The sequence below is a fragment of the Durio zibethinus genome, chromosome 9, assembly GCF_047325235.1.
Source record: "Durio zibethinus cultivar Kanyao isolate XHJ-2024 chromosome 9, ASM4732523v1, whole genome shotgun sequence".
NCBI lineage: Eukaryota > Viridiplantae > Streptophyta > Magnoliopsida > Malvales > Malvaceae > Durio > Durio zibethinus.
Window position 1 is genome coordinate 26,969,420 of NC_143170.1, and position 22,356 is coordinate 26,991,775.

The 22,356-nt window shown below is 32.2% G+C and overlaps 3 protein-coding genes and 1 pseudogene across 3 annotated transcripts; 3 read left to right on the forward strand and 1 right to left on the reverse strand.

The window, feature by feature from the left end:
* The first annotated feature begins 2,396 nt into the window (after positions 1–2,396).
* On the forward strand, positions 2,397–4,039 carry LOC111303718 (uncharacterized). Its single transcript, XM_022900129.2, has one exon. It carries the CDS (start codon positions 2,452–2,454, stop codon positions 3,430–3,432), a length of 981 nt encoding a protein of 326 aa, XP_022755864.2. The 5' UTR covers positions 2,397–2,451; the 3' UTR covers positions 3,433–4,039.
* A 1,092-nt stretch (positions 4,040–5,131) lies between these two features.
* LOC149516918 (uncharacterized) lies at positions 5,132–8,672 on the reverse strand. The gene is made up of 9 exons (XM_089766223.1): positions 8,218–8,672; positions 7,440–8,116; positions 7,087–7,292; positions 6,822–6,902; positions 6,654–6,740; positions 6,435–6,567; positions 6,268–6,339; positions 5,986–6,135; positions 5,132–5,779 (listed from the first exon to the last, which is right to left on the reverse strand). Exons 1-9 carry the CDS (start codon positions 8,592–8,594, stop codon positions 5,673–5,675), a joined length of 1,890 nt encoding a protein of 629 aa, XP_089622349.1. The 5' UTR covers positions 8,595–8,672; the 3' UTR covers positions 5,132–5,672.
* Positions 8,673–11,895: 3,223 nt separating this feature from the next.
* On the forward strand, positions 11,896–13,347 carry LOC111317802 (high-affinity nitrate transporter 3.1-like; annotated as a pseudogene).
* Positions 13,348–20,493: 7,146 nt separating this feature from the next.
* On the forward strand, positions 20,494–22,347 carry LOC111303726 (protein LYK5-like). The gene has a single exon (XM_022900141.2). The coding sequence runs from the start codon at positions 20,494–20,496 to the stop codon at positions 22,345–22,347; it is 1,854 nt and encodes a 617-aa protein (XP_022755876.2).
* The last annotated feature ends 9 nt before the right edge of the window (positions 22,348–22,356 follow it).

Here is a 22,356-nt window from a genome sequence, read left to right on the forward strand (position 1 = left end):
GGAATCCAAACTTTCACTTTCACTGAACCAATAAAAATTATTGCTTAGTTGGTTCATGGTACATTTAAGTAATTTCCCTAGGGTTCTAATCCATTCTTTTAAAGCTATTATGATGGTAATTTTAGTAGGTTTGCCAACAAATATGTTAATGTTGGATCACAAAGTGTTGTATTTTTAATTTTAATAATGAAAATTCGATTTTCTAATAATCATACCAAATTTTCTTTTTATTTTTTACCATAAACATACCATACAATTGATAAATCTCTCTCAAAATTACATGCAATGTAAAAAATAAAGTCAATTATCATTTTATAATTGAATATAAATGTAACGCCTCCAATCCTACATCAAGATGATGTGTGGATAAGGAATGATATATATTAGAGACTTAATCTCAAACTTACGAAGTACCTTTTGTAGGATAAAATCGTAAAATTTTCAGATCGGACAATATCTTGCAAGTTGGATGTAGATCTTCACAATAAAGAAGTTAAGAGTAGCACAACCTTTCACAGCAGTTACTACAAGTTAAAAAAAGAATTTTGTGCTATAATTAAGGGCAAATTGAGTTGATTAATTATTAATCAATTACCATATACTACAAGTTAAAAAAAAAAAGGCAAAAATAATTAATAAGTCTTTGAATCTTACCATTTTATTTAGATAAACCTTTATATTTTTATTATATTCAAATAAAATTTTAAATTTTAATATGCATCTAAACAAGCTTTTATCCTTTAATTTGTATCTAAACAAATCTTTAATATTTAATTTATACATAAATAAGCTTTTAACATAAATAAAAAATTTTGAAGTAATTGTTTATTTGGATAAAAATCAAAGGGTAAGAATTTATTTAGGTACAACAAAAGTTATAAAAATTTATTTTAAAAAAATGGTTTAAGAATTTTTTAATATTTTAATCTAAAAAAATTGATTTAAATGAAATATGATATTTTAATGTAACACCTGATACCATTTTTCATATCCATTGGGGCCTTTTTAAAAAAAAAAATAAAAATTGCAGGGCAACTGCATTACCTGTATAATGGTGGAAAATAGTATTCCGGGGAAATCCAGCTGCACCTGTCAAATTTAACTGTCAAAGGAACATTAACCATCATTTCTTTTAATTTCCTTATCCTTTGTTGTTTATCCAATCATTCCTGTTTGACCCTTCAACTGCCGCAAAGAATTGATGGCTTTGTTTTAGGTGACCACCATTTCTCTATTTTACATTCTGCATTTTTTCCTCCCCATGCTTTGAATAAATTAGATAACCTATAGTAATCTTCTTAATCCACAAGAAACTATATATGCAGGCTTCCAGAAGCAAATATAAGGAAAACATCTGAGTTACTTGCAAAAATAATTTTCAGTTTCTTGAAGTAGGAAAATCATGGATATCAGTAGGATACCTAAGTTCATAAGCATTTTAATTCTTCAGCTTCTAAAGTACTACCTTTTTCTTTAAGCTAAATATGAACAAGTGAAATGTCTAAAATCTGAAGTTTCAGTTTTTGAAAAAACCACTCCAATTATGGCATTTAAATCTCATATGGTGGGATATTGAAATCTCAACTGATGGTCATCTCATCTCTTCTTTCTCCTTGCTAAATTGCAAAAATGACTGATGGCTAGGACTGTGAAAACCTGATTGTAGCCTGAAACCAAGTGTGGAGACTAGAGTTTGGACCAGATCTGCTACAAACTGCAACCGTGTAGATTCCAGGTTTTTCAGCATCGCATACCACTCCCTAGATTCCTCTCTTACACACCTTTAAAGAAAAGTTAAAAGCTAAACAAACCCACCAATTACAAATTGTAATGTGTTGGTAACTTTCTTTGTTTTTTTAACAAATGATAAAAGATCATGAAAGACCCACCTCGGAAAACCAACTTTTTTTTCATCTTTGGAAATAATTTTGACCTGTTACCTTTTTTAATCAACCCCACTTCATGTGCTGTCAATGACCTTGAGAACTCTATCTTGGGAACTTGGAAATCTATACTCCAAATCTGGTGAAAAACATGGGTTTCTCCACTTTTAACCATGCATGGGAATAAGTATTCCAAGAACCAACCTAGGATTCGATAAATTTGTCCAGAGGAAAAAGTAAACTGAGAAAGAGAACAAAGTACTAAAAACAAAACAATTAAAAATAAAGATCCAGGTAAGAGAAAGATGAGCATTGCAATATAAAAAGGTATATTCTTCACTCAATCTCTCTCACTGCCATATATTTGCCAGTTTGAAATTATTATTTTAATAGCCATTAATGCTGCCAAGGACACTTCTGGCAGCTTCTGTATGACTAATACATCTTGTGACCGATATCTCTCTCACACTTCCTCATCTTGTTGGCTACTTTTTCTTGCTGTAATCTGGGCTCTGCCGACTATATCTAGATTAGTTCATTTTCAGCTTGATCAAATTTGCAAATAAACATGCAAGACCCTTTTGGGATTCCTGCATGTTTTTCATCAGGTGAGAAGCCGAGTGATGATCCAACGGCAGTAACAAGGTCTGGCCAGAGTGTTTTCATGTCTGTTTTCCGCACAAAGATTGCCGATCACTGCCGTTTGATCACTGTCACTTGGTACAAGAATGTGTTGCTTCATGGCCTCTCAGTCTCAGTTGAGGGCCCCGAGGGAGAGGGTCAGTATACCTGTAAAGTTGAGCTGAAACCTTGGTATTTTTGGAGGAAACAAGGCTCCAAACGCTTTATAGTGGATGGTAAAGCTGTTGAAATCTCATGGGACCTGAAGGCTGCTAAATTCAATGGTGAAACCGAGCCTACTTCTGAGTACTATGTTGCTGTTGTTTGTGATGAAGAGGCTGTTCTACTTCTTGGGGATCTAAAGAAAGATGCATACAGGAAAGCTGGATGCAGGCCTGCTCTTATTGACCCCATTTTGGTTTCAAGAAAGAAGCACATATTTGGCAAAAATAAATTCTCCACAAGAGTTAAATTCCATGAGAAAGGTAGGTTTCATGAGATCTCAATTGAGTGCAAGAACAGAAGTACAACCAGTGGCAACATGAGAAATATCAATTCATTAGGTGGGGTCGAGCCTGAAATGGAAATAAGAATTGATGGGCATTCGGTCCTTCGTGTCAAGCATCTTCAATGGAAATTCAGAGGCAATGAATCCATCCATGTCAACAAAACTAGAGTAGAAGTTTACTGGGATGTTCATGACTGGCTTTTTATTCGTGGTTTAAGGCATGCTTTGTTTATATTCAAGCCGATTTTATCACCCACCTCTCTTTCATCTCTGTCAACATCTTCCTCCCCACCATTATCATCATCCTCGCCATCTACACCATTGTCATCTCAGACAGGGAGCAGTGGTTCATTAGAAGGGCTTAATCCTGGTGGGTCATCCGAATTTTGCTTGTTTCTGTATGCCTGGAAGGATGAATGAGAGCAACACATTAATCAACCCCAAAGGTTACATCATCATCAATGCCATAAGAATAAGGTTGTGAAGCAAAATGGTGCTTCAATCTTCATGTTATGGGTCAGCATGGAGTGGTGAGGATGGAGCTTGGACAGAAAAGAGGGTGTAGGGGGGCCCCAAGGAGGGGTTGGGAATCAGTTACAGCCAGAATTGGACAATGAAGATTGTATCAGATACATGCTTAATAAGTGAGCAAGCTGTTTTTTGCTTGATCTGGTCTAGATAAGTGAGCAAGCTCCTTTCAATATTATGTATCATTTCCAAATTTTATATATAAACAAGGAAAAAGGATCGACAATATTTTTCATCGGACAGTGAATGTCTGTATCAAGCAGAACATTGCTGATGTTAGATGGAGCTATTACTGATGATAATAAAATCACTAACTGCAAGGCTTTTTGTTTGATTGTGCACTGCACATGGATGTATAGTTCTATTCAGTTAACTTTGATTTCCATTTTTTATTGTTCATTGCTTGCTTCAGGATGTCTAGAGTAATGGAAACTCATGCTAGGTTTATCACTTTACAATCTGAAAAGAGTCTGAAGATTTTATTATCAAATCAAGCAAAATTTCATCAAAGGCAAAAAAGGAGGAATTGCCACAAAATCTGAGGTTTTTGCACTCTAACAACAAGGGGCAGTTTTTCAGCAGAATATCTCCCCATTATTAGAGCAATTTGATGGTGTAGATTTTCCATCATTCTATTGTTGCATTTTGCACAGCAGAGAAGATATTGCATTATTTCCTAAAATCTAAAGGAGTACTGAAGCCAAAAGATACATCAAGAATTTTGTGCAGAATCTTCATTTTTTGTTCTTCTTAACCTAATATATGACAGACATTTAACATAAGTTTGAAATGGTAAGTATAATACCAATACTTATCCATCCATATCCATGTGACATTTTGTTTAAAGCAAGAAAATGTAGCATTAAGATTGAATTGGTTCACAGTTTTCAACAACAATAGCAAATGGATGGGCAAATTCAACCCTGGAAAAAAATGGCACAGTTACAAATGAAGATGATTAAATACACAAGATCCTAGCCATCTGTAACACTCCGATCTCACATTAGGATATTATGAAGATCCGTTATGATATATGTAGGGACTTTAAACATGTGAGATGCCTTTTATAAAATAAAACCATAAGACATTCAGCTCAAAGTGGATAAAACCTTGTAAGTTAGATATGAATCTCCACATCATCTTGAGAAATGATTGAAAGATAAGTTGTTAAAGAAAACTCATGCAACTACATGGTAATGGTTGCAAAAAGGTGGCAGTGAGACAATAATGAAAAAAAAATTTAGTCAATTGAGCAATCTTTACCCTTTATAGGATTAGAATAATCATGCAACTACATGGTAATGGTTGCAAAAATGTGGCACTGGGACAATAATGAAAAAAAAAAAAAAATCTAGTCAATTGAGCAATCCTTACCCTTTACAGGATTGGAATAATCTATCTGCTAATTATTAAATGGAATCACTTTATTTTACTCCATTTTGGAGCCTGAACAACAAAAGAACTCTATCCATAATATCTTATGCAATGTCAACGACAAAGAAAATTTATTTCATGGGATATTTGAAGTTCTGATTTCAGTTCAAATCCACGGTGACAGAGGAGCAATACCTATAAAAAATACTTATTTCTCAGCAAACCAAATGGTAAACCATACAATTAATCCAGTGGTTGCTGGATTAAGAAGGTGTGGATGCTAGAGAAAAGCCTGGAATTTGATAATCAAGCCGGCAATAGAAAGCGATTCTTCAACAAGATAATCCTGAAACAATTCTTGATTTGTAGTAGACAGGCAAGGGAATTCAATATTTTTGACAAGAACAAGACTGTTATTTGTCAACATCAACAATAACAACAAAGACGACAATGATGGTTATAAATACATTATTGTCTATAATACAAAAATAGTACATGTGTTAAATAGTAATGTTTATCATTAAGTAGCAATCTTGACGGCTTCAACATTTTTTCTTGATACATCCTTGGTTTCTGTTACTCTACCACTCAAAAACGTGTTGCAGCCTGCCAAAGAATACCTAAGAAGAAAAATATGTTTATAAATTTTGGACTGCAACAAAAATAGTGTTGACTGCCAGCTTTGATGTTCGATCATTGGAATTTTAGGTTACCAAATTTACAATAGCCAGATAGATGAAGACATTTCCATTTTCAATTCATTTTGATCCAAAACCAAACCATTTTGCCAGGAAGAACTTGTTCTTTCCATTAGAGGCTTCAGGTGCTGCCGGCGGAGCTTTCACGGGAAATGGATTAGGCTTTGCTGCAAGGTTCAAGTGGTGTTAACAGCTTCAGCTTTTGAAGGAATCGGGACAAAGACACAAACAGAACAACATGTTGTTTTGAGTACAGCTACCAACACTCAATATGAAGACTTGCATGCTTGTAACTTTTCCTATTCAAATTTTCTGTATTATGAAATTAGTATGTGCTTGTTGTATTCAAGGTCAAAGGAATAAATTGCACAACCTGATTTTGGTGGAGCTTTGTTTACTTTTTCATTCCTTGCATCATTAGTATTCTTATTTGAATTTTGTGCAGAAGCCTCGAGACGAGAAATAGAGGTTGATTTCCTCTCAGGGATCATGTGCTCCATCTGTACTCCATTATCATAACCACCTACAGTCACCAGAAAAATTAGAAGAACGGTCTGAGGACTTCAAATATAATAGAATGTGGAATCTCTGAAAGCACATATAATGTAATCTCCATAAGCTAAGACTAGTGGACTTGACCAACTATATTGCTTACCATCATTAGGGGGCTTCTCATAGTTGTGTCGCAATGCTTCGAAGAAGGAATTGTCCCTTTGATCTTGCATCACTAACAAAAGAGCCCAGAAATTGGATAATTAATCTCATAATATATGCATGAACCAAATTCTGTCACTGATATTATATAGTAATGAAAATTCTTACATTGATTAAAAAGAGCATTTCTATAATTCGGGGCTGAACCGACCAGCAGTAGCTGAACTGCTTCTGAATCTCTAGTCATGGATAGTTTAGCATATGCATTCAGATTTTGTGTGTCTAAAAGAATGCCAGCAAGCTGTTAACATCAGAAACCGGTGAGAATCCCACAACAGAATTACCAGTTTAACAAATTTGTTCTGGAGAATAGTGAATGAAATTTACCAAAAGCTTTTTCAGCACTGGGGTCTGTAGCAGATCATATGCATCTTCACAATAATTATCTGTCAGAATTGTACAGTGGGATCCAACCTATACAAAAACAAAAGGCTTATGCTAGGTGTAATTCCACAGAGATAAGGTTTCTAACTATTCATGACTAACATTACAAACCTCTCCATTTGTTCTGAGAATATCTTCCCCAACTACACTGATGCTTATCTGGCCAGCCATCATCAGACTCTCCAGATCCACCTGATCCGAAAAATTAGCAGAAGAAGGCAACAACTAATGAAACTAATTGTTCAGCAACAAGAAATGTGGCATGGAATAAGAACAATGTGACTAATTTCATAGTTAACACATTAATTTCATCATTTCAATGTGAGTAATTTGGTCTCAATTAGAACTATGATTCAAACAGAAAAGTTTAAAGTACCTCATTGGCAAAGAGCAGTGAGGTAGCATCAAGGCCAACATGGTGAAAAAGCCAAGCCACCTGTCTTTGCTTCCACATTCTTTCCCTTCTCATATTCATCACTGGCACAACAATACACCCATCTTCATCACCCTCTTCTTTACTCTTCCTAGCCCTGTTCTCTAGTAGCCATGCATAGCATATAGCTGCCACCATGGAACTTGCACCTATATACCCAAAACCTCATATTTTAAAATTGAATAATCCACAAATAAATTGATTCTGTTTAGCTTTCATTAGATAGAAGGTAACTTTCCTTCTAGATTTATTCACATGATCGGCATTAGATTAATTCACAATCACTAATACTTAACTGTTTGAAGGTCCAGAGAGGACAATCTTGGCCTTGGATTCAACCTCTTCATTCAAAATCATCTTAATCGTTGTTCTCTGCTCCTTGAGAAATTCATTAAGACTAATCCCTCGAGTTCCATCTTTTTCCTTGGACCAATCATTTACATTGCTACTTGGTGCAATTTTTTCAATGGAACCTGTAGACTTAGATACCGACCTCCTCTGAACAGACTCCACCAAGTTCCTTGGCGGTGAAAGAGGCTTATTCTCTGCAAAAGAACAGGTGGAAGACGATATTGACCTCCTCTGAGCCGACTCAATGAGGTTTTTTGGTGGAGAAAGCAGCTGGGTGTCATGCAATGGAGCTTGGGTTTTGAAAGCTCTGCGAGAGGGGACTGGGATTCCTTGTTCATGAGGTGCAGGTGGGTCTACTTGGAAGCGTGATTTGCGTAAGGTTGATTGCCTAGATGGCAAAGTGGGGGCTGCAGTTTGATGATCATGGGTCGGAGAGGTTGGTCCACTAGATAATGCTGTGTGATTGGTCGGTTTGATGATGTTGGAGGACCATTTGTGGGCCGCCTCGGTAGGGGATATATCAATAGGAGAGTCAAGTGTGTCTAGAGTTTCTGATTTGTTGCGGCTGTGTTTTGTTGATTTTGATAGAATTTCTCCACTGAATTCTTCCACTGCCCTGTGCCTGTTGAGAGTTGAGACAAATTCATATTATTGGATAAGAAACAATCACAGAATTTGATCAAATGAGTGAATGTTAGATGCAAAGGAGAGGTGATCAAATACCTTCTAGCAGACCTGGAGAGAGGGTCTCTGCCTTCAAGTGATGATGACATCGAAAGCCTCCCTGGTTGTGCTGCACAGAACCTAGGCGCACCAACAAGGCGAGAAGAAGATGAAGCCACCATGCGCCTAGCTTCTTCTAGCCATTCCTGAGTTAACTTGCTGCTATTACTCCTTGTGCTAGAATCAGAATCTTTATCGTCATCCACTATCTTACCTGTCCCAGTTGAGTCATAATAAGGCTTCTTGTCATTGTTCACAGTCCCAAAGAACACGTCGTTCATGAAATCAGTGAGGTCCGGGACATGTTGTTCGACTCTGCGTCGATTATCCAATGCTTTCTTCTGCAACGAGGACTCTCTGCTGAGTCTCCCATCCATGGGGGCAATGCCAGTGCGAGAGAAAGAAGACGGGGTTGGACAAACAATGAAGAGAACTCTAGGTGTAAGTTATGTTGAAAAGCGTTGGTAGTATCATAATGGACGAAGGGGGGGGGGGGGGGGGGGGGGGGGGAGAAGGAGTGAAACAGACAATGAAGGAATGTTGGCCGGCAGGCATTTCTGTTGAGGTCATTTTCTTGGTGTTGTCTTTGTGTGTCAGCGTTTATCTTCTCTTTTGATCTATCTATGTGTATGGAGGTTGATAGCTGTTGCAATCTTTGTCCAAGCCAAAACTAATGCTAGCTGTTATGGGGTTAATAATTCGGTTAATTAATTTATTATCGAATTGATTTTAATCATTATTAAAAATAATTTTTTAAAAATTTCGATTTTTGATTAATTTGATAACTGAATTAACTCAATTAATTGAAATTTTAATTGAAATATAACAAAATCGAAATACAAAATGAAAAATACATAAAATGATAAATTTTATTTCATAAGTTGTTAAAAGTTTTAACATAATTTTATGGTTTTGAATATTTTGTTAAATAATTTTATTTAATTTATTTAAAATATGATAAACTAATAATTTAAAATATAATTTAACTTAAATATATTTATTATTTGATTAGTAAAAAAAATTAATCTAATAATTGAAATAAATTTTATCGAATAATTTTAAAAATTAACAATATAATACGATCAATTTAATTTTAAATAATTCAATTCGAAATTAATCAAACGGAAACATCCCTACTAACTTTAGACTTTGAGCTATGATAATTGAAATTATTATAACCTCTTATAATTTGATTGAATTAATAAAAATCGAATATTTTATTTATATGATTTAAATTTATTCTCATTATCAGTGATTTTTTTGTTAAATTATTTATAAATTTTTGTCAAAGATTACGATATACATAGTTTCCATTACAAATTTTTTTGTATAAAAAATTTACAATCATATATTATTTTTTTTTATAATTGAGATAGTTAGAAAGTGAAATTTATTTACTATATGTTGCAATTAAAAATATCACACTTTACCAATAATTTAATCTTATAAATCTGAGCTGTTATTAAACAGGAGAATCGGCAGCATCACTCTATAAATCAAGCTGGCCAAACTTCTGTTCCTGATGGTGAATAGTTCAAACTCTACATATAATGAAATAAAAGCATAAAGAGCTTTCAGCACGACAAATGTTAAATGCACGACTTAGATACAATTCATAACTTTAGTTTAGATTCTCGTAATTAATTTGTAAAATATTATTTATTTTGATTAAAAAATTTCATAATTTTATTTTGTAAAATATATTTCATAAATATAAATTTAAATCTTTACATAAGTGTTATAAAATATTTTTAAAATATCTTAATATAAAATAAAGTGTCACAAACTCTCCTATTAAAACTTGATTTTTTGGTAAATTTAACATAAAATATATAAAAAATCATAAGATCAAAATTATACTAGATATTGAGATTTTCAAAATAATTCTTATTGTGTAATACTTAACTCTTACAGAATTCTAGAGATAGTTTTCACAATGTAACTTTTAATTCTATTCGATTGGTGATTATTTTGATATTATTTGTGAAAATTCACACCTAACCTACGAGATATTATTCGTTTTGATCAAAAAAATTTATAATTTTATCTTATGAAAGATACTTTACAAATATAAATTTAAATTTTTACATATATATACCATGATATATTTTTAAAAAACCTTCATATAAAATTCAGATGTTACATCATGATCGATAACAATGTATGTGTTAATTGTTATAAACTGAGCCAAAAACTTAATAAGCTTAAAGAAAATATCAATATTTTTATTGGGAAAACAAAAGAAATCATGCTAAGCACAATAAAAAGGGTGTTACATATATTCAATTGTTTATATTTCAATATAAAATTTGGTGAAGAAATGACTTAGATGAAATTTGTGAAGTTATTTATTAAAAATAATTAAATCAAATTTTAAAATTCAAATTCAAATAAATAGATTGAAAATTTTTGTTACATAAATTTAATATGCAAAATTAAAAGAATTTTAATAAATTTTGATCTATTTTTTTATTGTTATTTTCATTAAAATTTTTAATAAAATTTATACCATCAAATAAGTATTAATCAAATTTAGATTATAAAGTGACATTTTTAATATTTTTATATATTATTAATCTTATCATTGAATCTCATTAATCTAATAATTTGAAATTTTTATTGAATTTTTAATAAAAAATTTTGAAGCTTCACCTAAAAAATTCATCTAAGCCTTGTCGTATCGATGAAATGTCGACAATTTTTGGCTTTTGCTTAATTGTATACTAAGGATAAAACCCTAATTTTCTTGTTCTTTTAGCACTTTCTTAGACATTAGGGGACAAAAACATGAATTAAATAAAACTCAATAATTTACCCAAATAAATAATGAAAATTAAGAAAAGATTTCATAATTTTTTGGGTTTTTCTCTCAAAATTTTAACTCCAAATAATAGTAACCAAAATGATATTTTTCTTAAATAAAAAAAAGATATATACTAATCTTTAGAAGATTAACTTGATTGTAATATCTAATTTTTGAATCTTCAACTTAATTTTGCATGCTCTCTAACTCTAAAGAAAATGAGGAAGAAGAACTTTGTTTTTCTTTTCTGTTTTAGGATAATTAGGTTTTCTATGCTAAAATGCCTCCATCCCTTTTTCCTTTTAGTAAATAATCTCTTAATAAATTAATGGGCATTGATAAATGTCTAGTCTAATTATCATTTGGGTTCAAGTATTACATTTTTATTATTAAATAAATATTAATTAAATTTAAATTATAAAATTATATTTTTAATATTTTATGTATTATTGATCTTATCATTGAACTTCATCAATTTATCAATTTAAATTTTTTATTAAAATTTTTATTAAAGTGTTTTTAATAAAAAAAATTTACAACTTCACCTTAAAAATTCATTTAAGCCTTGTCATATGATGAATGTCTACAATATTTTGGCTTTTGCTTAAACGTATACTAAGGATAAAACCCTAATCTTCTTGTTCTTTTTGCACTTTCCTAGACATTAGGGGACAAAAACAAAACAATAATAATTAGTATATCGCAACCTATTATCTTTAAAATTCATACATACAACAAAGTGATCAATGAATAAACAAAACACCAAAAGCCCAGAAACACTATCATTTCTTACAAGAACAAATACTTTTGTAACCCCAACTCTCTTCAAATTCTCAGTAAGTTCCCTCAACAGATAATTTGGGCCATTTGACTTTTTCTTCCAATGTTTTAAATTGAGAAAAATCCCCACTTATCAGGGTGCTTCTATATAAGAGCCCCTGAATCTAAGCTTTGTTCATCATGAAGGAGTTTTATTGGGAATCACATAGCCTCTTAACTATCAACATTTCATACGCTCCTAGATTTTGGATTTGGGGTATTGTGTGTTCGAGAATCAGGAGCATCAATGGCAGCTAGAGGTGTCCTTTTGGCTTCATTTTTTCTTCTTTTCTCTTGCTTTGCACAGACTTGCTATGGGATGATGATCTCTATCTCTTCATTGCAAAGAACCCTTGTAGCCACTGCCTCTCATCAGCAAGGACGTAAGTGATCCAATCCCTCCCTTGAAATTTGATTTGGTTTCTCTCAAGAAGGTCAACTGGTCATAATAAAAATTATATCCGTATCTAATTAAATCTCTAAGAATGCATGACTCTTCTTGCACTTTAATCGGATAGTAATTTGAGAGGTTTTCTTTCACGAGATGATCCACTTTGCATGGTTTTACAAGCTGTAACAATTGTGTATTTATGTTATATCTGATTCAGTGTCAAAATAAGTATTTTACACGAAAATTATTATGTTAAATTCGTATTTACGCATCAAATATTAAATATATTTTTTATTTTTATTAAACTCGTATATTAATTTTATAAAAAATTTTGACCCTATCATTTTTCTTTTCGTGTCACTTTCTTATCGGGTCTAAAATTACTTGTTACTATAGTTTTGCTTTTAAGATTGTGAAGACAAACAGAATATTGTTTGATTTACAGGAAAAATGGCATTTTGTCTACTTTCACCCTTCTTTTCCACTTTGTCTTCCTTCTACTAACTTCACTTGTGAAGGAAAAAAACACAGCTTCATCATTATTCTGGCTGAAAATTAGGAAACCAGCCATTTGCTTTTCTGAGTTCTTTTAATCGTTAATGAAAATTCAGTGGGATTATTGATTAAATTATGCAGTTTTGAAAGCTGGGGAAGACAAAATCATAGTGAGCTGGGGGCTGAAATCAGAGTTTCCCAGCTGGGACTGACTCTGGCTACAAGACCATCAAGGTCAAGCTGTGCTACGCGCCAATGAGCCTGGTCGACCGAGCTTGGAGGAAAACCGAGGACCATCTCTCCAAGGACAAGACTTGCCAGTTCGAGATCATGTCAAGGCCTTACAGCAACGCCAACCAAACCTTCGAATGGTCCATCGAGCATGACGTGCCTACTGCCACGTTCTTTATGCGCGCCTACGTTTTGGACGCTCAGGGACACGAAGTGGCTTACGGTCAAAGCACTGACGCCAAGAAAACTACCACTTTGAAATCCAGGCGATCACTGGATGTCACGTCTTGCTCGATATCGCTTCTGTTTGCTTCAGTGCTTTCTCCGTCGTGTCCTTGTTGGTGTTCTGCATTGCTGAGAAGAGAAAGGGAAGGAAGTCTCAACAGTAGTGATCACTCAGAACATGCAAAGGCAATAGAACCCAGAAAACAAAAAACAAAAAAATGTCCAATGATCGAATTATGTTAATGGGTTTGACTTGCATGTTTCTTGTTTTAGATTTACTAATCTCCTTCTCAATTAACAGTTTGTGTTATTAAGCTGTGAAAATTTACTAAGAACTTAAGACATCTGGATCCTAGATGATGGGAGATAAGGATATACGTTTACTGGGGTATGTTCATTTCCAATGTCCAGATAAAGTGTTGTGCTGTAGAGAAAATGGGCTAATAAAGAATATTTTGGATACATACATGCTTATCATCTTCTAGTTATCAAAGTAGAAGTGGCAGCGATCATCTCTTGCCTTGGAGCTTGGGTTTTATAATTGGACCCTTTAATGGAGCTTTAGGAAAATGCGAGTTTTGAACACAATTCTTTAAACAAGAAAGATACACTTATTGTTGAATCAAATCTTCAGTTATGATCAATATTTTACTTAGTTGATTAAGAAATGGATTAGATGGTTTGAAATTTGAAAATTCAATCATTCAAATTGATTAGATTGAAATTTTGGTGACATTATAGTTTGAGGGTACGTCCAAGTTACAAAATTGAAATTTGTGATTTTTCAGATGAAAATGGTGAAACATATCTGTTTGCAACAACGAAAATGAGAGTTAATCTCGTATAGAATTGTCACTTCATGGTGTACGCTGTTATTAAGAATATAAATCTTGAAGATGATTTCTTCCCTGTAGAACTAACAGCTATACAAATTACAATGTCTATAAAATAAATGTCTTTTGAACTACGAGAGATTTGAACTCGAGACTTTTAATTCTGGAACCGACTCAATTAGCACTAAAGTAACAGCTGATTGAATACCTTTGATTTCCTATAAAACTAACACTGACCTACATTAATTGGAAATTACTATATGTTAAGCAACTTGGGGAGGGAGAGAGATGTGAAGAATCTGTGTTCTAAAATTGTACGAGAAAATTCTGCTGTGAATGTGAACCTCTGGGCCCTGCTGGAGCAATATCCCTATCCAAATCAACTCTGCTTGGATCTAAATTACATTAGATCAAAAGCAGCTAGCACTCCAGGACACTGACTTTCCATTGCTAGATGGAACAAGAACTTGGGACCACCTAATGACTCCAGGTCTAATACCTCAGCCCAAATAATAATTGGGTTAGATTAATACTAAAGCCCATCAGTTTATTAAGACATTATTTAGTAAAAGAAAAATGGTTGAAGTATTAGATGAAAGAAAACCTAACTATCGTGAAACAGAAAGAAAATAGAATTCTTCTTCCTCATCTTCCTTAGGGTTAGAGAATATGAAAAATCAAGTTGGAGATTTACAATCAGAGGCTACAATCAAGTTAATCCCTTAAAGGTGAGTATATGCCCTCTTTTCATTTAAAAAGAAATATCAAGTTGATTGCTATTATTTGAAGTTGAAGTTTTGAGAGCAAAACAAAAAAAAAAAAATCATGAAATCTTTCATTAATCTTCATGATTTATTTAGGTAAATTACTGAGCTTTGTTTATTTCATGTTCTTAAGATTTATTTATGATTATTGAATGGAGTTTGAAGGCTGAAAGTAAGGATTTGAGTTTTTAAAGATTGAAGGAGAAATTCTATTTTTGGATGAAATGTTGTGCTCTATAATAATGAATTAAAATAGAATTTTGTATTAATGGATAGATTATTGCTATGATTATTATATATCATTGGAAAGCATGTTGAATCTAGTTTCTAATGAAACAAACGAAAGTCAAATCCGAGTTTTCTATGAAGACTTGTCTAATTTTAACTTAAGGATATGTAGGCTGTAAGATAACAGCATCAGGGTTGAATTACGAAATTCTTCTTAATTTGTATACAAGGATTTACAGATTAAGCCATATATGGTTAGAAAGCTTATCAAGTCTAATTTCTAACGCGTTAAAGAGATCATAATCCTGATTTGGATATGTTGAGATATAACTGTTTTAATGAAAAGAGGTCAGGCAGCCAGTATTAATTAGTTAAGTTAACCCTTGTGTAACTAATTGATTTTTGTATAAATGGTTTAAAAAAGGGTTGATTAAATTCTGATATGTTGAAATGATCTTGGATAGGCCATTAATTATTTTGGAGAAAAAACTAAGTGGTGGAATCGAATGGAGGTAAGTAGAATCTCACATACTTTACTTATTTTTGAATCTATGTATATATGTATACTTCTAAATGAATAAATGTTTTATTTTTTTCTTTTCGATATATGAAAATAGGATCAAGCATATGATTATTTTGTATTTTCACTATGTAAATGATGGATCATGCTTATGAATGAAATGAGAAAATTATTTATATCTAAAGAATGATTTTGTGATAGTTACGTTTTTATATCCCTGGGAAGTGGGATTATCGATACCAGAACTAGTTCTACGATCCTGGCTAACGGGTAATAGTAGTTAGCGTAAGCCCTGGCTAACGGATTATAATAGTTAGCAATGATCATGAGAATGAAATTATCGATACGACTAATGTCATGGGTTATAACAGTGACCGTAGCTAACGATAAATGAATAATAATGATGATTTATGATGATTTTAATGATTGATCCATGATTTGGTTTGATTATGATATTTGAATGATAGCATATTTTGTAATGATTTATGAAGTAACATATTTTGACATTGATTTATGAATTTATGAAATATTTGACAAAACGATGATCTTGAAATGTTTTGATATTATGATTTGATGAATGTTTTGAATAATCTATATGATGTGTAAGAAAACGATGCTTGATCTGGTAAGGTGTGTGAGCCTATACTTACTGAGTTGTGGTTTGCTCATTCCCTTTTACTTTTTCTTTACAGATGACTAAGTGATAAGTTTGATTAGTCTTGTGTGAAGCTAGAAGATGAAATGGGTAAGATTACTTAATCATCGAAGAATATGTTGGCCAATGAGATTTTAAGAGGCAGTTTTGTATTTTATATGATTTGTATTTGGATATATATAAAGATGTATTATCAGTTGGATTAAAGATATGAATTTTACTTGGTAGATTGTTTTATTGAAGAATTTTAGAATGTTTAAGAAAGAAGGCTTCGTATTACTTTTGGATTTTCTTCAAGGTAATACGATCATATTACGTCTTGATCTCGGGACGTGACACCAGGACATTGACTCAACCTCAATGGGACCACTTAATGACTTAATCTTTAAAGTCTTGCGGGTGCTAAATGCTATACGGTAGAAGTTATTTTTAGAATCTCAATATTTAGTATGATCTTATAATCTGTTTATACTTTGTATTAGGTTTACCCAACATTTGATGTGATTTAGTAGATTTATGTGTTTTGTATTGGGCTTAACAGGAACATTAAGCTTTAACAGGGAGTTTCTAACACCTCAAACCTATATCAAAATAATTTGATGCTCTGCTATGCTATATGTATAGAACTCTAAATCCAAAGTTATAAGATATCTTTTATGAGATAAAATCATGAGACCTTCAGATTAAAGTAGACAATATCTCGTAAATTGAGTGAGGATTTTCGTACTAAAAACTGCGAACTACTTCAACAATTGAAGTCATCATTCCTGATTCAGTACCCAAGACAAATTGGAGGTGGTCATCCACACTTCTATCTAATGCCTCTTGAACCCTTTGTTTTATGAAAATCCAATATATTTTGAATGGAGCCTACAACACCCATTCCTCTTCTCTTGCCTTCTATTGCCAAAGAGAACATTTCTTCAAGAATCTTGAAATGTGCTATTAGAAATGCATCATAGTTCATTTCATTTATCTTATTTAAGCTTCATGTCCAAAAAAGTGATGAATAATATATGTTCCATCCTAATAGAAAAATGTCACTTATGTTAAAGTAAAAAGTCCATGGTCCAACTACATGAAATTAAAGGTCATAAGCTTCAGGCTTTTGATATATTAAGCACTGAAAAGAAAAAAAAATGGTCAAAATGATGCATAAGGTGATGTAATTAGAGAGATTTGGAATTTATAAATAAGCTTGATTTGTGAAGAAAAATGCATCTCATTCTTCATTTGTGAAGTGATATTTAGTAAGTGAAAATTTTGTGAGATGTTTGTTCTCTTAGTTTTAGAGAAAGTATAATTGTCCATTCCTTAGAATAAAGAGTGATTGTATTTGCACATTATTTTTCCTAGTGAAATTTTTTTTTGTAGTTGTCTGTGAATGTAGTCAAATTGGTGAATAACGTAAATTCAACAATGAGATATTCACTTTAAAACAAAAAATATCTCACAAATTAATTACGGATCTCCACAAAATAAATTCTGAGAATCAAAAGTTTAACTTAAATTCTCAACGTGGGATGATTAGTGCATATATCAATTAAAATATGAAGCACACCTGATGGATTAAGTGAAGAGAAAGAAACCACAAAAATAATGATTTTTAAAAAAAAATCAAAACAATATTGGATCAATAGATACTGAGCTAGCTCAAGTGACAAGAACATGTGTTATTCTTTTAATTATTTGAGTTTGAATACGCTAAAAAGAGAAAATGTGAAAGGATAAATTTTTATAAATTCATTAAATTCAGACATAAATAAATTTATTTCAATTAATTTGAAAAGAAATATGTCATTAGATTTGGCCCCTAAGATTTTAAAGTTTTTAGTATGTATGGATATCGGTCTTCAAATTAAAATTGTCATTTTTTTATTTTATAATTAATTTTATGTATTATTACAATTAAAGAGAGGTTAAAATTATATTACTATTTGTCTATCAATCAATAATTACTTAAAAATCTTTAAAATCAATAGATTTGTAATAAATTTAAATTACAATCATCTGAATTGAACAAATATCAAATTAATTTTTTAGTTTTCTCAATAACACTCTAATTTTCAACAAAATATCAAATATGTGTTCTTTTATATCTTTTTACCTTATTACTTCAATTCTCATTTCCATGTGATTTTCTTTCCTTAAAATCAAAATCAAAATTTTTAATCTTTAAATTTAAACTTTAGTTTTTAAATTTATATTTATTTTTTTGTTTCGATAGAAAATTATTATTTAATCATTAATTTATTTATATTTTTTTCAATTTTTAATTATCAAAAAATCAAGAAAGTTTCTTTAAGTCATTGAAAGATTATGTACTTAGTAATTCTAATATTAATTTGAAAATATTATTCTTAAAATCTTAATGCTATCAATATTTTTATTTTTACAATTTTATGTGCTTTGTTATGTTTTATTAGTATATTTTATGTGTTTGATTATTTTTTATTAGTGTATTTATGTGATAGAAGTTTTACGAAAATGAGATAAAATATAATATTTAGTTGATCCCTTAAAAATAAATATCAAGATCCGCTATTAATGGAATGGATTATGCTAGACCTGACAAATTGAAATATAACATGTTGACACAATACGAATAAAAGATACGGAGATAATACGACTTAAAATTTTTAAAAAATTATAAATAGATTTAATAAAATTAAAAAATTATATTTTATATTTTTATATCAACATAAATTAGAACACGTGATTTTTGTATAAAATACAATATGAATATAATATTTTACATAATATAACGGCGGTTTAGGTCATGCAAATGAGATCAAATTGTGTGAATTGTTACAAGAAAGGCAAACTTTTACAATTTTTTTTTTTTATTTAAGCTTGTTAGTATTTGAAATCTAATTGTGGAAATTAATAATTTATTTTTTTAAGTAATAGATCAGGCGACTGTTTGCAGTGTTGAAATGCTAGTAGGTTAGATTACCTCTCTATTTTTTTTTTTTCTTTGAATAGATTAATTTCTGAGTGTCCACCATGTGAGTGAGGTGGTGAAGTTGATCTAAAAATATATTTTGCTTGTTTAGTTAGAGTGCCTGAAATGTGGCCAGACCAAGGGTGACAAGTGATTATTAGGCTCCATTTGAATGGGTGGTTAAATTAATTATGGTAAAATTAAAAATAATAATAAAAATTATTGTGATTGTAATTGAAAAAAAAATTATTGTATTTACGATTAAAAAAAATTTTAATGAAAAATTTATTTTAAATAAATCTCAATGAAGTTGATATTTGAATTTAATTAATTATGCAATAAGTTCAATCACACCACACCATAGGTGCAGAGAAATCCAAATGAGCACTTAGACTGGAAAATTGTTCAATGAACCGAAGGTCTTGACTCTTTCGTGATCAGAAACACAATTTTCGGCAGAATGATACAGATGCATAACTGATATTATCACAAACTGGTCATGTGAACCGAAAATCAAAGTTTGAATAAGAGAGAATATAGAAGAATTCCTCGCTCTACAATAATAACCAGCCAAAGCCAAGTGTTACTACAATTATTCAAATCTCTTTTATGGTGCTCATTCTATTGTCTGCTCTTATGGGATTTGTCCCTTCTAATTTTGAAGATTCCATATGAAGAAATCTAAACCACGTAAGTATATCATTCTTTTACATATATATTTTCTTATTCAAAGATTTAGTTTGACTCATAAAGCGACAACAATTTTTTTTTATACAAAGAAAGTTATAACCTGTAGATGAAGAAAAAATTACAGGTGTTGAGATTTAAATTTTAAATTTATAAAATATTATTTTTTAAGAATGATTGTATGAGTTAATAAACTTCGGATTCAATCACATTCATATTTGAATCAGATGAAAATGAAGGCTAATTAGGTTAGTAGACCATGGCTTATCAGAAGTTACAGTATCTGTTTGTACAAACGCTAAATTAGTAGACAACAAGCTGATAAACAGAGAAAACTCCCCATTTTCTCTCACTTTATTGTCCCTTTCCTATCATACTCTTGCTACAAAATCTCAAGTGAAGTCATATGCATGGGTAAATCTTCAATGGGGATTTATTAAATTCTAGTGCTCCAAATGCTGCAATCCAATGACCATTACACTTGGAACATAGATAACCCCTTGACACAAGACTAAATCTCCTGCTCAATGAAAGCGATGAAAGGCCGGCTGGGCGGCCATATTCCTGGATTATTTGATATAATGAGTTTCCTTGATTTCAAGACTCTTTCAAGCAAAGCACTCGCTAGTAGCAACCTTGTACTTTTTTTTTTGAGTCAGCTTCACATTCCAATCTGCAATCATGGTTTCTCTTCACAAATTGATCAGTTTTTGCATACTGGTTTTGCTGATCAAGCCCATGTCTTCGCAGCAATCTTATGACGAATCCAATTGCACAGCAGAATCTCAAGTTCAAGGGTCCAACTACCTTTGCACCCCAGAAGATTTTCCCTGCGATACTTACATTGTATACAGGGCTCAAAAGGATTTTCAATCAATGTCATCTATTTCATCTCTCTTCAATTTAAGCGTGTTTGATCTCCTTGAAATCAACCACATGACTGAAGCTAATTCTAGCAATCTAAAGCTAAGAAGAGAGATAATCATACCTCTCGAATGCTCTTGCGCTGGTTCATTCTTTCAATCTATTTTCCTGTACCTTTTTTTGAGAACAGATTCTTTTGCTTCAGTCGCTTGTGGAGTTTTTGAAGGGCTGTTGAAAGCACAAAGTCTCAAAGAGGAGAATCCTGACTCTGAACATAATGTTCCTGGTGACTTCATGATCAAGGTGCCGATTCGATGTGCTTGTCCCAATTCAAATCAAAGAAAAAATGGGGTGACATTTCTTGTAACGTATCCTGTGATAGAGAATGATCATACAAATTTAATTGCTAGCAAGTTTGGAGTACCTGAAGAAGTTATCTGGGATGCCAATAAGTTGCAGCCTTTTCCAACCATTTTTCCTCTAACAACACTACTTGTTCCCACAAAGGATGTTCCGGTGGTGAATTCAGATGTTCCTGAAGATTTACCCTCTAGTCCTAGAGTAGCAAGTCCCTTAGTGAAAATTGAACCAAGTAATAAGAAATCAAAGCACTTGAGTTCATATATATTTCTAGGACTTGGTGTTCTAGCAGTGGTTATTCTGCTGATTGCAGCTGTCTTTGCTTTTAGAAGCATTAGGAAAAGGCGTCAACCTACGAGTTTTCAGCTTTTATCTGCTAGAAGTTCAGTGTCATCAAACGTCTCGCCTGATTTTCTGGATAGAATGTCCAAATTAAAGCAGTCATTAACGAATTTTAGCTTGGAGGAGCTAAGCAATGCTACTGAGGATTTCAATGAGGGATGCATGATTGGTAAAGCTGTGTATAGGGGGGAAATTGGTGGTTCCTATGTGGCAATTGAACAGATGAACACTGAGGAAGAAGCTCGCCATGTCATTTACATATTGACAAAGATTAGCCATGTAAACATAGTGAAGCTTGAGGGATGCTACTCCGGCACTAATCCTTATCTCGTGTACGAGTTTGCAGAATATGGTAGCTTGAGGGACTGCTTGTCCAATGTAACTGTTGCAAGGCAACTTACATGGGCAAAAAGAACTCAGATTGCTTTCGATCTTGCAGTCGGTCTCCATTACATACATTATTGCACAAAACCTTCCTTTATCCATCACAACATACACAGTAGAAATGTGCTTATAACCACCGATTGCAGGGCAAAAATTACTGGGTTTAGATTGGCAAAACCAGTGATATACAGTGAAGAAATCGGAGAAATAAGCTGGAATGAATCTATAATTGTGGGTAGAAAGGGGTACCTGGCACCTGAATACCTTACTTATAGACTGGCTTCCCTCAAGGTGGATGTATTTGCATTTGGCGTTGTTTTGCTTGAATTACTATCAGCTAAAGAGGCTGATACAGATGGAGAACTTTTGAAGGATTCTGTAAATATTCTTGAAGATGTAGGGATTGAATGTTCTTCAGGGTACTTGGAGAAGTTGAAGGAATTTATGGATCCAAATTTGGAGGGAGATTATCCAATGGCTGATGCTATATGCTTTCTATTCTTGGCCAAGGCTTGTCTTGACCAGGATCCTCATCACAGACCCACCATGGATAATGTTACAAAGGCTCTCTCAAGATTTGTATGACTTTCTTTT

What these genes read in the sequence shown, in the direction of transcription:
- LOC111303718 (XM_022900129.2), top strand. Translation starts at nt 2,452, where the DNA reads ATGCAAGACCCTTTTGGGATTCCTGCATGTTTTTCATCAGGTGAGAAG.
- LOC111303726 (XM_022900141.2), top strand. Translation starts at nt 20,494, where the DNA reads ATGGTTTCTCTTCACAAATTGATCAGTTTTTGCATACTGGTTTTGCTG.
- LOC149516918 (XM_089766223.1), bottom strand. Translation starts at nt 8,594, where the DNA reads ATGGATGGGAGACTCAGCAGAGAGTCCTCGTTGCAGAAGAAAGCATTG. An exon ending in TTCTCAGAACAAATGGAGAG is followed by an intron (nt 6,741 to 6,821) that starts GTTTGTAATGTT and finishes GTTTTTGTATAG; the next exon opens with GTTGGATCCCACTGTACAAT. An exon ending in TGAGAAGCCCCCTAATGATG is followed by an intron (nt 6,136 to 6,267) that starts GTAAGCAATATA and finishes TGGTGACTGTAG; the next exon opens with GTGGTTATGATAATGGAGTA.